Source organism: Seriola aureovittata, chromosome 10 (assembly GCF_021018895.1).
Source record: "Seriola aureovittata isolate HTS-2021-v1 ecotype China chromosome 10, ASM2101889v1, whole genome shotgun sequence".
Taxonomy (NCBI): domain Eukaryota; kingdom Metazoa; phylum Chordata; class Actinopteri; order Carangiformes; family Carangidae; genus Seriola; species Seriola aureovittata.
The window spans coordinates 1411137-1427500 of NC_079373.1; the positions used below are offsets into that span (position 1 = coordinate 1411137).

A 16364-nucleotide genomic window follows, 5' to 3' on the forward strand; every position below is an offset into this window, starting at 1 on the left:
GAAGTTACCACAGGCCCCCTCCTTTTAAAGAAGAGAGTGTGTGTGTGTGTGTTAGCTGCTTTGACTGATGTGTTGCTTTCTTTATGCACACATGCGTGTGCACACACACACACACACACACACACACACACACACACACACACACACACACAGAGCAAATGGCTGCTTTGTTGTGATTATGCAGATTGACTGTGCGTTGCACCATTCAATCACACTGTGGAGCCATATGGTGACTGCTTGAGTGAGTGTGTGTGTGTGTGTGTGTGTGTGTGTGTGTGTGTGTGGAGGCAGGGAGGTGTATATGGTGGAATTTCCCCTCCAGGGCCCTGCTCCCTCTATCAGTAGCTGTCTGAGTGTGGGACTGTATGATACCAGCTGACACAGATGTGCCAGTGTCAGTGGAGGAATTTAACCAAGTACATTTACTCAAGTACTGTGTTGAAGTACCTGAGACACCTGTATTGTACTCAAGTCCATCTGATGGTACATTCTACTTTTACTGCGTCCCTTTCCAGTCACTGCTTTCTTTGATGAATTAGATTTGACATATAAAACAAATGTTTATGAACAAAAGGTGCATAGTTAAATTGTAGGTTAAACTACCCAACAGTATTTAGTGTACACTAGTTTATATGAGCAATTAACACTTGTGTAGTAAAACAAAACCAAATGACAGTATAGAAAATTACTACTACTTAAGTTACACAAATCAGTGAAGACGTTTTCTTCATTTGATTGTTTTGCTACTACCTGTGGTCATAACATCTGGTTAGTGACCATAAGAATGAGATGAGGCGTCTGAGCTCAGCCGGACAGACAGGGTGAGGACCTGGGAGTAGAGTTGCTGCTCCCTCACATCGAAAGGAGCCAATTGAGGTGGTTTGGACATCTGGTTAGGATGCCTCCTTTGGATGTACATGCAACTGGGAGAAGACCCCAAGGTAGATCCAGAAATCACTGGAGGGATTACATATCTCACCTGGCCTGGGAACAGTGAAGCCTCTGAGGACCAGGACCAACGTCATGCCTGCGACACCTTCTGTCCTCCATCTTCCAAGAAGACACTGAGGTCCTGTCTGGTATAACCAGGCTCTTCACCAGGGGTGAAAGTAACAAGTTATGTTTATTTTTTGTATTTTTAAAAATCAGTCATTTAATTTTAATAGTGAAAGAAGGAGCAGAGAAGTTCAGAGCAGATTGTGAAGGACTTAACGGTGCACAAGACACTGATGCTCAGATGGATATGTGCAACAAATAACTCAGTGTATAGCATCAATAACTACTGTGTTGCCTAGCGACGTAGCATTTTGTCTGTTTGTCAGCTGTAGCAACTGTGGAGTTCATCTCCTTTGTTCTGCTGTTAATTCTTAAAGAAGTAGCAGCTGTTTGATTTATGTAGCTCAATATAGCTACATAAAGTCTATGGACCCCCATGGACAACAGCACCACTACAACGTCCAGTCAACACCACGGCTGAGTATTTCCACCTCTACCAATGACAGTCTTCACTGACAGCCAGGTTTTCATGTCACAAACCTAAAGAACTGATCTCTGCATTTCTCTGCATTTGGATCTAACTCACCTGAGCCTTCACCACCTCTGACAGGAAAAAACTTTTTCAAGTGCAGGAGCAGCTGAAGTCCTCAGAGAAGAGTTGGGTCTAAAACAGAAGCTCTATGACAGCGACACTGAACTGTTGAGCTGTCAACAAAGAGAAACCTCTACTCTGCTTCATCAGATCCTGGAGCTGGACAGGAAGCTGCTCAGAGTGAGAACGAGACCGAGATCAAGTGGACACACACACACGCCCTCCAGTCCGAAAGGCAGAACCAGAAATACAAAAAACATAACGACAAGTTCAACAGAGAGAAGCTGGACGGAAGCTGTCACAGCCAGGGGGCGTGGGACGTTACCCAACCATGGTGGATGGTTTTCCCAGCCGGTCAAATAGGAGCAGCAGATAGCATGTAGCAGCAGCTAGCACTGCAGCATCAGAGGAAGAAGGCACAGGTTCAAACACTCACCTGGAGCTGCTTCCTGTCTCTTACCTGAGTGTGTGTCCTCCCACACTACAAACACATTCAGTCCAGATTTATTCAAGAATTTAAAACGTAAATAAAAAATAATGAAGTTGAAAATAAAATGATCAAAAAATATTTTTTATCATAACATGTAGATGTCGACACGACAGACTTGACTTTTTTCTTTTTCTTTGCTTTTCCTGAAACACTGAAGATCAGTGTTGTGACTCAGGTCTGCTCTGCCTCTGATCGCTGCCTGGCACATTCTGTGTGGCTGAATGGATCAGTTAGATAAAAGATTGAAATGAAGTTTTGTGTGGACATTGGCCTCTGAGTGGCTCCGCGTTGCCCTGATGCTTTATCCCCCGTGAGGGCCGTGAAAGACGATTTGAGCCAGCTTTGTGAAATGGTGGAGCCTCTCTTTATAACGCTGGCAGTGGTAATAATGGAGCAGGCAGCCAAGGACAGGCAAACACACACATAGAAGCTTCCACTGACAGGCAGCAGGCAAACTAAGTTGTCTGTTCACCGGTTTCACCAACTGGAGATGTTTGAATAAATGAAGCTGATTCCTGTCCTGCAGTTCTCAAGTGTGTTATTATTTTATTTTACACAGACTTAAATAATATTCATTTTAAGGTTGAAATGTTTCTTGGCTCAGGCTTGGGCTGATATTTGATAATATCAAATATTGTGATATGTTCTGCCATATATGATATTTTTGATAATTGTAATAATTTTAATATAATTATAAAAAACACCTGAAACGTAAAATACAAGAATATAATTATAAAAAAACACTTGGGCTGGACCGTATCGAGGTATTACATTTTGGATATCGAAACCTACCGAAGCCGGGTTCCAGGGCCTTTAATATTTGCGAATGCTGAAGCCAGTTTTCTAACATAATTTGAACATAACACGGCACATATGTAAATTAAACTAGGGCTGTATTTTAATGAGTTGATGTGTGGCAGCCAACAAGCTCTGCAAAAATCACAGCCTGCATTACAGCGTGCCTGCGTTTCTGTGATTTTCTGTTTGATGTTTATCTATGAGAGAAGTGGAAGTGTGGAGCTTTCCTGTGGAAGAAGGTTTGAGCAGCTTCTCTTCAGCTTGATTGCAGTTTCAACCAACAGCAGCACTTAGGAGACTCAAAATAACCATTTTCTAAAACTCCTCTCAGTATCAACACTCACTCTTTGTTAAACTGCTTGCGTCTTTCAAAGATATGGTTCAAGTGTTTTAATGTAGTTTTTACAGGTCACATACCTGGAGCCCCATGGTTTACAATAAAAAGAAATAGGAATGTCTCCATCTTTACTGTGGAGCCAGGAGGAAAATAAAAAAACATCATTCACGCTCTCAGTTTCGAGTTTTCTATAATCATCTCATACTGTCGTATATCAAACACCATATATTCAAATTATATCATCACGCTGGTCACGACGTGACGAGTGATTGTGCTCACAACACTGTGTTGACGTGTTTCCATAAATCCTGCCTGAGTTCTCAGGTTAGAAAAATAACAGAAACACCTGTTGTTGCTCAGAGTTTCCACTGTGTCCTGCCAGCTAGCTCTCCTCCCTGCTCCTTCATCCTGTTTCCCTCCGTCTGTCTCTCCTCTAGACGCTCCTCCATCGCTGTTGCCACAAACTCACTGTAGCTGTATGTCTCATTTCCTCTAGGAGCTCAGCCTCTGGCCTACATCTGTGTGTGTGTGTGTGTCTGTGTCTGTGTCTGTGTGTGTTGTGGCTGATCTTATGTATCCTATTAGAATGGTAATATTGTGGTCAGATGTAAGCACTGTTGTGGTGAGCAAGCGACAGCAGCTACTAGCCCACAGCTGTGTTTGTCTCCACACACAGTAGATGGTCAAGTGAACTTGTTTTCCTTAAACGTTCCTTAAAACATTTATTTCTTTAAATTCAATTATTACTTTACCTTAAATATCATACAGTAAGTCGATAAGACTGGCTGATGTATTTTATTTACTGTGTTGAAGGATTACCCTGCACCTGCTGACGCTGTTTACTGCAGTCACATAAACTGAGGATTTTATTTTGCTGATATTATGCTTTCTAGGGAGTCATTGTGAGGGGTGTAGGTTTGTTTGTTTGTGTGTGTGCGTGTGTGTGCGTGTGTGTGAGCAGGAGAGAGGTGTATGTCCTTGAGCAACACTTAACTAACGCAGGGACATCATAACGAGCCACCACATTAATAAAACGTTAGGTTCCTAACTAGCCATTACATACAATGGACGTGCATTATTTACTCGCATTAACTAGCACAACTAGCAATCATACTGATTGACGTTGTTAACTTCGCCTTATGTTGTTATGTTGGGCCCGCTCTGTGAACTGGATGTGTAGACTTTCTGCTGAGATGCTGAAGCTTTGATGTTGTGTTATTGTGGTCGGCTAGTTCCGTTTCACAACAGACACACTTCTTTTTTTTCAGCTTGAAATGATCCAAAGTTTACACAGTTGCTGTCGTTTTCTCTGGCCTGTCTCTTCCCCTCGCTTCTCGCTAGTTCCCCTCTTTTAATCCATTTTCCATCAAATCACGTCGGCTTCAATGCACATATCAACAGCGTAAGAACTCTATATGGATTAAATGAAGCTCCAGTTCCCTCGGCGACATCTCCCTAACACTCGGCATCGCCAGCCCCAGCCTTCGGGTCCATGAACTTTCCCCTGTGTGTGTGAGCTCAGTCACCTCGCTACACTCACCGGACCTCCGGCTCTCCAGCCCCGGACCCCATCCTCGACTCCTCATACCCACCTGTGTGTGTTCTCTCTGCTGGTTTATCTATAAAGGTCTTTACCAACTATCCATCTGTTTGGTTGTGCTGCAGTTGGGTCCTATCACACCCCGTTACAATTATACCAGGATCATGCTCCTGAATCCTACTTAACTTTGACCAAATGATCTGAACATTAACTACATGTAACCAGAATCAACATGTGTTAGAAATCCCTGAATCAACCAGACTAAAACTAAACATCTGGAGCTGTGACCTAGAATCAGCTGTACAGATCTGTACTAGAAACAGTCAGTGGACATGTTTGCACATCAGTACATTGGGTTTAGTTTCTTTTGACTACATACTTGCGTTGTTGTTTCTGTGGTGACTTGTTGTTGTAAAACCTTGTATTTATTGGTTGTAACACTTTCAAACAGTAAAATGTTCCAGACAGTTGAAGCAGAACCTGTTTCTATATCAACAAGGTGTGTTGATCAGTGAAATGACGGTTAGCAGGGACTTGATCTGTGATGAACAGGGAGAGTCCACATCTTAAAGCTCAGGTTAATCAGTCCTACTGTAACTTGACTTTTGAGGAGTCAGCGTGCCTGTGTTGTGCCTTTGCAAAATGTTAATTAATTAAGGCTGGAGCACCAAAGTGTGTGAGGAAATTGAAATTGTGGTGTTTCTTACTATTTTCTTTCTCCTCCACAAAAATAAAATGTTTTTTGGGTGCCTAAATATACTTGAAAATTCAAACTTTGCACACAGGTCTTACACACAGGTGTGGCTAAATGGCTCGATAGCGCCCCCCAGAAAATTTCAGTGAGGCCCTTCCTATCCCCGGGGTTCCACCTACATGTACAGGCCAAGATTTACAAAAAAGACTCTCACACCTATGGCCTAAACCCAACAGGAAGTCAGCCATTTTGAATTTAATCTGCAATTTTTGTGCTGTTTTGGTGATTTAAGGATATTTTCTCCTACAGAATTCATCATATCAACATCATAATTGGTCAGTCTAATCTGAAGACCTTTGCTATGTTAGATTGTGAAGCTTTTGAGTTTACAGTGGAGGACCTGCCCGTGGTGGAGAATATCGCAACAGGAAGTTCTTGTAACTCCAGTATGTATTGTCCAATCTGCCCCAAACTTGGTCAGAAAATGCTAAACCCCTCGATGATGCCTCAATGTGAAAATAGGGACTTTTCATTGAAGGCGTGGCTGTGGCGGCGCAGCGAAATTGATGCTTTGCCATGAAACAGGAAGTTGTTATAACTCAAATATACATCGTTCAATATGCTCTACACTTTATGTTTGATGACAGTCCCACACTGAAGACATCTGGATAATATGAAGTCATAGTCATTGCGCCACCTACTGAAAACAGGAAGTAACTCTTGATCGTAATCATCATTTGATTTTAATTACATTTTCATGGTGTGGTTTACACTTGATATACAGGAACATAATGCATGTTGGTGGTGTCGAGTGGCCTCCTGGCAGAGGCCCCGAGGTTCCTGACAGGGCGAGGCCCCCCATATCACAGCTTGCAGCTTTAATTTCATTTCGTTATATAAGACAACAGTTATTGACAGTTGTCTTATATAACAAAATTAAATTAAAGCTGCACTTGAGGGGCAACATTTTTGGCCTGTGCACAATGATGACACACAGGAAACCAGTAAACACCACAAGACCATAACCCTGAACAGGCTCTGTTTGGAAGTCGTCTCAGCACAAACACATTTACCCATTTATTTGTTATCTATCTATCCATCCATCCATCCATCCATCCATCCATCCATCCATCCATCCATCCATCCAATTAAAATCAAAGACAGGGAACAAGAAAATAATGACAAAAGTGACAAGTTTCATGCTTTATCTAAAGAGTCAGTAAAACATCTGGTACAGCATGAAAAAAATAGTAGTAGCACTAAAAACAGCATATACAGTGACTAAAGAAAAAAAGAGGTTAAGAAAATGAAAGAAAAACCCAACTACTTCCTCATTATTGATCATATGGTCAGATGTGTAGAAAAACAGCCTTTTCGTAGAGGTTCTGGTGTTCTGTACCATTACATATTTAAGTATAAGTCTTATGTTAAGATCAGGGGATTTTATAGAAAGGAAAAGAGCCTGGAAATGAAAGATTGTAGAATTTAAAGGTGATGAGTAGAGTTTAAAAGTTTACAGCAACAGCCAAGAGCAGCTGGTAACTGGTGGCTGCTGTTACTGTTGAGTGTATCATGTGTCACACATTGGTTCACATTCCTGACAAACGCTCACATTATGAAACGGCCACTATAAGTAAACACTCCCAGGGTGTCTGAACCTTCTCTTTTTGCTCATACAGGAAACAACTCTGAGTGTGTGTGCGTGTGTGTGTGCGTGCGTGTGTGTGTGCATTTTGATTGCAGACCAGCACAGTTGAGGATTCAGGTAATTAACATGTGATCAGTTAGTGAGCACATGTAGAATAAAAACATCTGTAAAATAAAAACATAATTTGTCTTGTTGGTAAAATATGAAACATGAAATGTTAAACAAAAGTTATTTCCACATTTTATATTATATGTATAATATTTGACTCTACCTACCAGAGCGGAGAAAAAGCCAGTAAGTGGTCCTTGAGTGGACCAGATGATGGTGTCAAACAGGGGAAAAATTGTTCTCATTGTCTCTGTTGTTTTCAAAAGGGAAAATCTCAAAACATATTCAGTCCACAAGAAAGAAATTATGTTTTTGCCTTTTGGTAAAAGTGAGAGAAAGTCCATTTCTGAGCAGTGAGATTGAAGCTGAATCCTTCTGCATCAGTTTACTGCTGCAGTCATTAGACATTTGTTTTATTGACAACAGCACATCATGAATGAAACAGAGCAACACATATTCCCAACCAAAAACAAAACAAATGAACATTGTCAGGAAATATTTCAGTATTTATACAAATATTTAAATTAGGCAATCATTCAGTCTGTGTTGTTGACTGGCTGAAGGGTGTATTGGACAGTTTCCTTTCACTGTTCCTGATCGGAGCGTTTACATTCAGCCTTACAACTTTCCTACCTGCGAGTAGAACTGTGGTCAGGTAGAGGTCACAGCACCTTTAATGTTCCAAAAATATATCACAGGACAAGTATTTGGAATTTCATATCCCTAAATATTTAACAACTGCATTAACATTTTCCCAATACAGCCCGGTCCCACACAGCAATGATTTGACATTTAATCTGTTAGTTTACAGAAGGTAATTAAACACGGTGTATAGAGAAGAAATAAACTCCCTTTGCTGCTTTTATGTGTTTCATATCATTATAAACTGAATTTCTTTCTGTTCTGACTGTTGGACAGAGTCTTATCTTGGGCTCGTGGAAATTTTTAAAAACAATCTTTTACAATATTTTATAGACTACTAATGTTGCTAATGAACTCATGTAAAAAGTAATCAGTGTTTAGTTGCAGCCTCCCTGAGCCTGAAGTAATGTAGGTTATCACTGAGGTCAGGTGAGTGGGTTGTAAACTGGACATAACAATAAGTGAGTAGAAGCAGATGGACACTCAGTCAGCAGTCAGACTTCAGTGTGTCCCTGGTTGGTTCCTGTGTGATTCTCCTGTTTTCCACAGGACACCATTCTTCCAGTGTGTTTCATTCAGTGTATCAGAGAATGTCGGTGTGTGTGAGCGTATGTGAACTGTCCTGTGACGGTCTGACTTCTCCCTGCGTGTCTGATCAGACCTTTGTTACTTTTCTGTTTGCTCTCTTTCTTGTCTTTTTGTCCCTTTTCCCCCCGTGTCCATCAAGAAATGAGACGTTCTCACACCCAAAATGAAAAAAGACGGGGGAAGAAAATCACACTCCCAGTGCATAATTCTTCCTGAAAAAGCCGGCAGAGAGAAAGAGCGAGAGAGGAGCAGAGGGCAGAGAGGGAGCGTCTCTCTGCCGTCCTTTCACTGGGACGGCCATATCTAATTGTGTCACAGTGATAAATGAATAGGTTTTTTGTGGAGGGGTCAGGAACCTCCCTTGGATCAGAGGCCCATCAAAGTGAATGGTTTATTTTTTCTTTTTGCCCCCCCTTCTTCTGTGAATGGATATTTAAATGAGTGCTCACTAAACAGAAAACAGCTCATCACAGCAACAACACTGATTCTACTCTCTTTCTTTTTTCTCTTCTAAATGTTATTTTATTTTCTTGCAGAGTTGATACTTGATGGCAAAAATAAATCAAAGTCTTTGTGAAATCAGTGTGAAACCCAGCGTCAGTGGAGAGGTTCCTCTTTATTCCTCTTCATTCCCTTTTCTTTTCAGTGGAGTGATGTGTGCGTCGTCCTCTTATGTATTTTTCAGGGTGTGAACAGTGGATCTGTTTTCCTATTTTAAAACAGTGTGCAGTAAGTTTTGGACTCTTGTTCAGTTGTATCACATTATTCTGTTCATCTTCATTTTATAAATATCTGTTCACTTTAAAGTGTTGTCAACAGAATTTTGTTTGTGGGAACACATTTCATCACATTAAACATTCAAAATTTTTGATTCAAAAATGATTCTTGATTCAAAAATGATGGTAATAGCTCATATAGTATGATCCTATATATTTCATATGATGGTCAGAGGTGTAGAACTGGAGTTCACCTATGACGTACATGTATGCAGGCACACAGCACCGTTAAGTTGCGTCTCGTATAAGGTTATGTAGCCACTGTTCCTATGGTGATAAGTTAACATAGATCAGTCAGCTGTGATCACATGATCAGATGTTAGACTGACTTTATGAGCAGTTTGATCATGTTGATAATATGACGCAGCATCAGACGAACATCCAGCTCAGTAATATTAGACCATACCTTGGATGTAGCAGGTCGTAGTTAGCGTAGCATTAAGCAGCAGGTGAATCAACACAAGTAGTTTGTGTTTTCACTGATTTCATTTACTGACTTGTGTCGAGCAAGTGAAGCCACATTGGAAACATCCATTCAAAGGAAAAGCTGCAATGCAGGCAGAGGTCAAGCTAAGCTAACAGGCTAGGCTATTAAAACGTAGCTAAGCTAGCTTTCATCTCCAGCAGCACCAGCTGTCCCAGTGTAACAGACTAACTGTCATGTTTCTGTGTAAAAGCATCACAGATAAAGAAAGTGTCAGAAGAGTGAATGATGAATGAAAGGATGTTTTCTGTCTTTTCATCTTTACTAATGAACCATTTAATTCACCGAGCAGCTCAGAGGCTACCGGCAGCTACAGGCGTCTTTTAAGGTGGAATGTTTTCTTGTGAGTCTTACGTTTGGAAATCAATTGATACACCTTCAAGGTTATAAAATCTGAACTCTTTCCAAACACGTCACTGTAGATGGAGCAGGTTGAATTACGGTCTCTATCCCTCACACTGGGTGGAAACCAACATGGTGCCATCTATAGAACTGTTGAGCTAAACTCATGTCAGAAAAAAATTTAATTGTATCATGTATGCATTCTTTTATTGCATTGCATTGCCAGAGAGGATTAGACTCCATCGTTAAGTCTTGATATGTGAAAAGGGGGTGGGGCTGTGTGAATTATTGTAAACCCACCCAGGGTCTAAACACTGGTGGTCGTGGTGGGAAGCAGAGGATGCTGGAGATCTGGATCTGATGTGGACCCTGATGAGCTGGACCTAGTGCTGGATCTGAAGTCTGGGGGTGGAGGGGGTGGAGGAGGGTCACAGCAATACGCACTGACATAAAGCTGACATCAGAAGAGAGGAGAACAGATTTTAAAATTTGACAGCAACAATCTAATTGGCTGGTTGAGATCGTGAGTGAAAGGTGGGTGAGCATAAGCTCGCCACATGCTGGCATGCATGTCTTACCTTAACACACACCCCTCCGCTTCGACCATTTATGGATTAGCTGGGAGTTAGGGGCGGAGTCAGGCACTGCCAAGATGGCGACAGTGGAGCAGTTCACTCTGAGCTTCGAAACTGAACCACAAACCTGTGGGTGACGTCACAGAGGCTACGTCCATCTTTATCTACAGTCTATGGCTAAAACACTGATGTTATCTGAACAGTCAGACCTGGTTATCTTCTGCTTCAGGTTAGACTCCTCACACTACATGACCCAGAAAAACACAAGAGCAGCACTTACATTTGATTCTGTAAGTAAGTATGTTAGCATGTTAATCCTGAATCCTGCCTGAACCGTTTCCCAGCATTCCCTGTTAATGGATCCATTTGCTGTGTAGTGGAAGAACTTTAGCAGTGTATGACACACACACACACAACACACACACACACACACACACACACACACACACACACACACACAGACACTGACACAGGCAGCAGATGACTGCAGTGTGTCTAAAATAAAAGCGTGTGTCTATTTCAGTCAACCCCAGTCCAGTAATAGCACAGGCGGTCAGGAGGAGGAGGAGGGCTGGACACATGCTCTAATTGCAGCCTTGTCAATTGCAGCTCTCACTTTACACACACAGACACACATACACACACACGCACACACACACACACACACACACACACACACACACACATACACACACACACACACACACACACACACCATGCTGTCTCTCCTTTGGTTAATGGTGATTTGACAAGAAACTGAGCATGAGAAAGGATTAAAGCCATGATTCTTGTTTTTTTTAAAGTCTTTTTATTTTAGTAACCAGAGTTTCCAGGAAAGATATAAATGTTGTTATAAAGTTTGCACCAATGTAGCATTGTGTAAAAAAAGAAACGAAACAAAAATGACGGTAATGAAATGAGACAGCATTAACCCAACAACTCCTGACTAGGCCTTCCCATAACACGGAGTTGTAAGGACCTTGGCAGGGCTTCACTAGTACTGAAGGGACCTACTGAAAAAGAACACACAGCTGGGACAACTGTTTATTATGTTGATGTGTGGAGCTCCCTCCTGGTTCTCCTGACTTCAGGTCTTAGCAGCCTCCCAGCAGGACCACTGCTGTTGTTGTATGCTTCACAGTCAGCTGTGAGGAATTCCCCTTTACAATCACTTTCCAGTGTCTCCATTACGTTGTCCTGCTCTGGAGATATGGGTTATTTTTGGACAGGTAACTTCCTGTCAGTCAGTTTCTCCCTTTCCTCCACTTTTTCCGCCTCTTTACCTACAACCTCTGCATCATATGTGGTCTTCTTTTACCTTTATGGAAATGACCCCCTCCCCTGGGAGGTCAAAGGTCAGGGTCAGTATTATATTCCAGCACAGCTGTCAGTTGTTCTGACCATGAAGAATGAGAGGTTCTTATAGTTTCCCTGTCGTCTCTCTCTGTTCCTGTGTCAGGTGATCAACGTGGACGGCAGTAACAGACAGACTCTGCTGGAGGACAAGCTGCCTCATATTTTCGGCTTCACTTTGCTGGGTGATTACATCTACTGGACTGACTGGCAAAGACGCAGCATCGAGAGGGTCCACAAAGCCACGGCTGTACGGGAGATCATCATTGACCAGCTGCCAGATTTAATGGGGCTGAAGGCCACAAAAGTGACAGAGACGAACGGTAAGGATGACAGGTGAGGATGCGAAATTTGGTGTCAAATCAATGTTGATACTTAGTACGTTCCCTCCTTCAAACTGCGTCCAGGTACCAACGGCTGTGCGCTGGAGAACGGCGGATGCAGCCATCTGTGTTTCTGGCGCCGGCAGGCTGTCAGCTGTGCCTGTCCCATGGGGATGGAGCTGCTCTCAGACCTGCAGACCTGCGTGGTGCCAGAGGCCTTCCTGCTCTTCACCAACAGGTACACCCACCCGTCGTCTGCTCACTGTTCCACTGTTCCTCTCACCTGCTGCTGGTACATGTTCCATTACTTAGAAAACAAATGTCACATATACCTGAAATACTTTGTGGACCACTGTTCCCTGGTTCTTAGGTGAGTGAGGCTGCTTCCTCTTCCTCTTTGTCAGCAGTTTCAGTCTGAAGTCTTGAGACATTGGTTTTATTGCCTCAGACTGGACCTGGTCCAGTAGGTGTTTTGACTCTGACTGGTCTTGGTCTGTGTAACTGGTGTCTGTTATTACAGACTGTCCATACCTCACATGTGTCTGATAGAACTACAGTCGTCTAGACAGGCAGCATTTTACTGCTGCTATATAAACATAAACATAACCCAAAGCATATTTGTTACTATTGTCTGATGTCTCATATGTGTAACTGCAGTGTGTGTTGGACTCTGACCTCTGCCTGAGCAGTCTGTACTGTACTTGAACGCACCCTGTGTAGACATGAAGCTCTGAAACTGCTCGTCCTGCTCTGCTAGCGTGCTGCTCATGCTGCACAGCCTGTGGTTAAATTGTGGTTCAGTCTTTGGCCTCGAGCAGATCCAGTTGCTGTTCCCGCTCAGAGCCGCTCGCTGCTCTCAAAGCAAACTGCAACACAAAATCAGAATCCCTCAGTAAATGCACCTGCATATTCTGTGGTGTGTCCTTTCTGTACCTCTTTTTAGTTGTGTAGTTTGTGTAGACTGTTTCTCCAAGAATATTTATACCCCTTTTTCCACTAACATTAGCAGGTATTAGTGGGTAAACCCACTAATAAAAGCTGATTGACCCCATTTTCACTGCCAGTCGAGTTTGTCTTTCTGTTCGAACTGAGGACACACAACTGTAGGGAGTGATGTCATCACATGCACTTAGAGAGCGCACACAGACACACATACAGACACAGTGGAGAGATAGTGAGCTGCTAGCTGCTGTGCTAATGGGTAAAACAGACCTGTCATGTCTGTAACGGAGCCTCTGTAATGAGACGCTTCCATCAGTGATTGTGTGTTTTTGAAACTTATTTCAGGACTGCAGCTTCACTCTTTCATCCCGGAGCTCAGTGTAGCTGCGGGCTTTCTGGTTTAACAGCACCTGGACAGGTGACAGGTGTGTTCACAGTGTCTTTGCTCTGAAAGACATCACAGCAGGGAAACAGGTGAAAATTAGAGAGTTCACCCTTGTGTTTACATCAATGATGATTGGAGCTGGAGCCGATAAATACCTTTCCATTGCAGACAAAAGCCTGATGTTAGTGGGTTGTGGACCTGTGGAAAAGGGGCTTTAGATTCTATTACACTTCGATTTTTCTCTTCTGCAAATGATGCAACATTTGGGCAAATTTATGCTGTTACATGTTTTCATCATCTTCCAAACTTTTCTAAAAATAAAACTTTTTTATCATAGTCAATGCTCACTCTGAACAACAGAAAGACAGAGATATGAAGACTATTGTGTAGCCATTGTTTTGTTTTTGTTATTCCTCTGTGCCGGCGACAGTCAGAGCTGGAGGTGTTATGTTTTCATAACGTCACTGCGTCTTTTTGGGACTATTAATTATGGTGGTGATGGTGGACAACAACTGGGTGTGAAAAATGAATGAATTGGTGTTGGTAAGGTCTTCCCTCAAAATGAAAGTGGCTGTAACAGTAGCTAAACATTTTCTCCTCAGGGACAACATCAGGAGCATCTCTCTGGGCACCAACAGCAACGACGTGGCCATCCCTCTGACAGGAGTGAAAGAGGCTTCAGCTCTGGACTTTGATGTCTCTGAGAGGAGAATCTATTGGACAGATATCCAGGCCAAGGTGGGCTGGGCTAGAGAGACGTACTGAAGCTTTAGATTGAATTGAAGTTATGTCAGATCAAGTGAAACATAGACGAGCATTCACCCACAATTTTCCCATTTTTGTGATCTAGGTGTCAAATCATACATTTTAACAACATAGAAGGAGAAATTTAGTACACTGCAGGTGTTAAATGGTGTATTCTTTCATACTAAGATATTAGGATGTTTTCTCTTTTGGCGATGATGATCCAAGCTTGTAAGGTGAAGTATTTTAGGCATATGCCTTTGAAATGTCAAAGGGTGTAATTCAGTTAACAATTAACAAGGTTTGCTAGCACAACACTATGCAGCTGCAGACGCTGGATAAAGATCTATTAAGATCATTTGAAGCCCGTTTTGTGCCAAATACATACAGGACAACAAAGACAAGTACACAAATAGACTTTTACAGAACCTTTGGTACATTGTTCATAATAAATGGCTTGCAAATACATTTTGCAATTAGACATGTAAGAGCTGTGGATTTGATGTCATCAGTCAACTTAGGACTCAATATGCAAAATCATTTATATCTGTCCCGTGGGTAAAACTCTGTGGTAAAATACGTGTTTCATATGCTGGAAATGGTGGCCATCTTGGAAAATAGTGGAAATGTCAAGCAGCTAATGGGATTTTTCAAATCAATGGTCTCAGACATATAGACATAACCACACAACCAATTTTGGTGCTTTTATCCACATTTGAAAGACTATTACAGTTAAATCTGTGTTTGAAATGAGTGGGGTTGTGTATGTATATTTGAATGAACATGTATGTTAGATAATCAGTCAGAACACATCTTTGAGCTAACTGTTAGCTAACTGTCTTCCTGTCTCACTGCCATCTTTCTGTCTTCCAGACAATCAGCAGAGCGTATATGAACGGCAGCTCAGTTGAACATGTCATAGAGTTCGGACTGGACTACCCAGAAGGTATGGCGGTCGACTGGATGGGTCGTAACATCTATTGGGCCGATACAGGTACTAACCGCATTGAGGTGGCCCGGCTGGATGGCCAGTACCGGCAGGTCCTGGTCTGCAAGGATCTCGACAACCCACGCTCGCTGGACAACCCACGCTCGCTAGCACTGGATCCAGCTAATGGGTAAGACTGGTATTACATGGTGTTAATGTGGTGGTGTTCCACTTCCAACACAGAGACGTTGTGGCTGCAGCTGCAAACAGCAGTAGTTAGTTAGTCAGTGGAGTGATTCAGTGACAGACACCTGTGTTAGACTTCACACTCACATCTGTCAGGGGTCTGAGTCAGTGACTTCATGTAGCATGTGTCCTCACTCTGTCTGAGGCAGTGAGAGTGCAGTGATGTCACTGTGTTGGTATTAAGATACAACAGGCAGCATCCCGCCTTGTTCCCCAGAACCTCCAGCTGAGAGAGATGACACTTTTAAACCTGTTTGTTTAAACCACCTGTGTGTGTGTGTGTGTGTGTGTGTGTGTGTGTGTGTGTGTGTGTGTGTGTGTGTGTGTGTTATGAATGTTAAGTACCTGTGCCAACGTGCTACATTTCCTAACACACTTGGTGATGTCATGGCACAGAGCTGTCAGGCTGTTGCCTGGAGGCATCTGATGTCACTTTATGATCACACACTCACACATGAATAAAAACAAAGTTGTTTTCTTTACAAAACAAAGCTCATAAAGTGGAAACAGGTTCCCGTCCTGGCAGAGTTAATCCAATCAAATAAAAACAGTATCAGGAAAAAGATTTGACTGAAACCACCACAGCTCACTCACCTGACCGCCTGGCTGAATCAGTGTTTTTTCCCTTTGTCCCTGCAGCTACATGTACTGGACAGAGTGGGGGGGTCGTCCTCGTATAGCCAGAGCTTACATGGATGGCAGCACCATCATGACCCTGGTGGACAAAGTGGGCCGGGCCAACGGACTGACCATTGACTACGTAGACCATCGCCTCTACTGGACTGACCTGGACACATGCATGATCGAAAGCACCAACATGCAAGGTTTGGACA

The 16364-nt window shown here is 42.6% G+C and overlaps 1 protein-coding gene across 1 annotated transcript in view; it reads left to right on the top strand.

Annotated features, from left to right (window-relative positions):
• The window catches only part of lrp5 (low density lipoprotein receptor-related protein 5), a 76543-nt gene that overhangs the window by 43511 nt on the left and 16668 nt on the right, over window positions 1-16364 (top strand). Inside the window, exons 12-16 of the mRNA XM_056387173.1 lie at window positions 12070-12286; window positions 12371-12524; window positions 14216-14351; window positions 15231-15475; window positions 16171-16355. Of these exons, the coding sequence (XP_056243148.1) occupies window positions 12070-12286; window positions 12371-12524; window positions 14216-14351; window positions 15231-15475; window positions 16171-16355 (937 nt within the window). The remainder of the gene's footprint in view (window positions 1-12069; window positions 12287-12370; window positions 12525-14215; window positions 14352-15230; window positions 15476-16170; window positions 16356-16364) is intronic.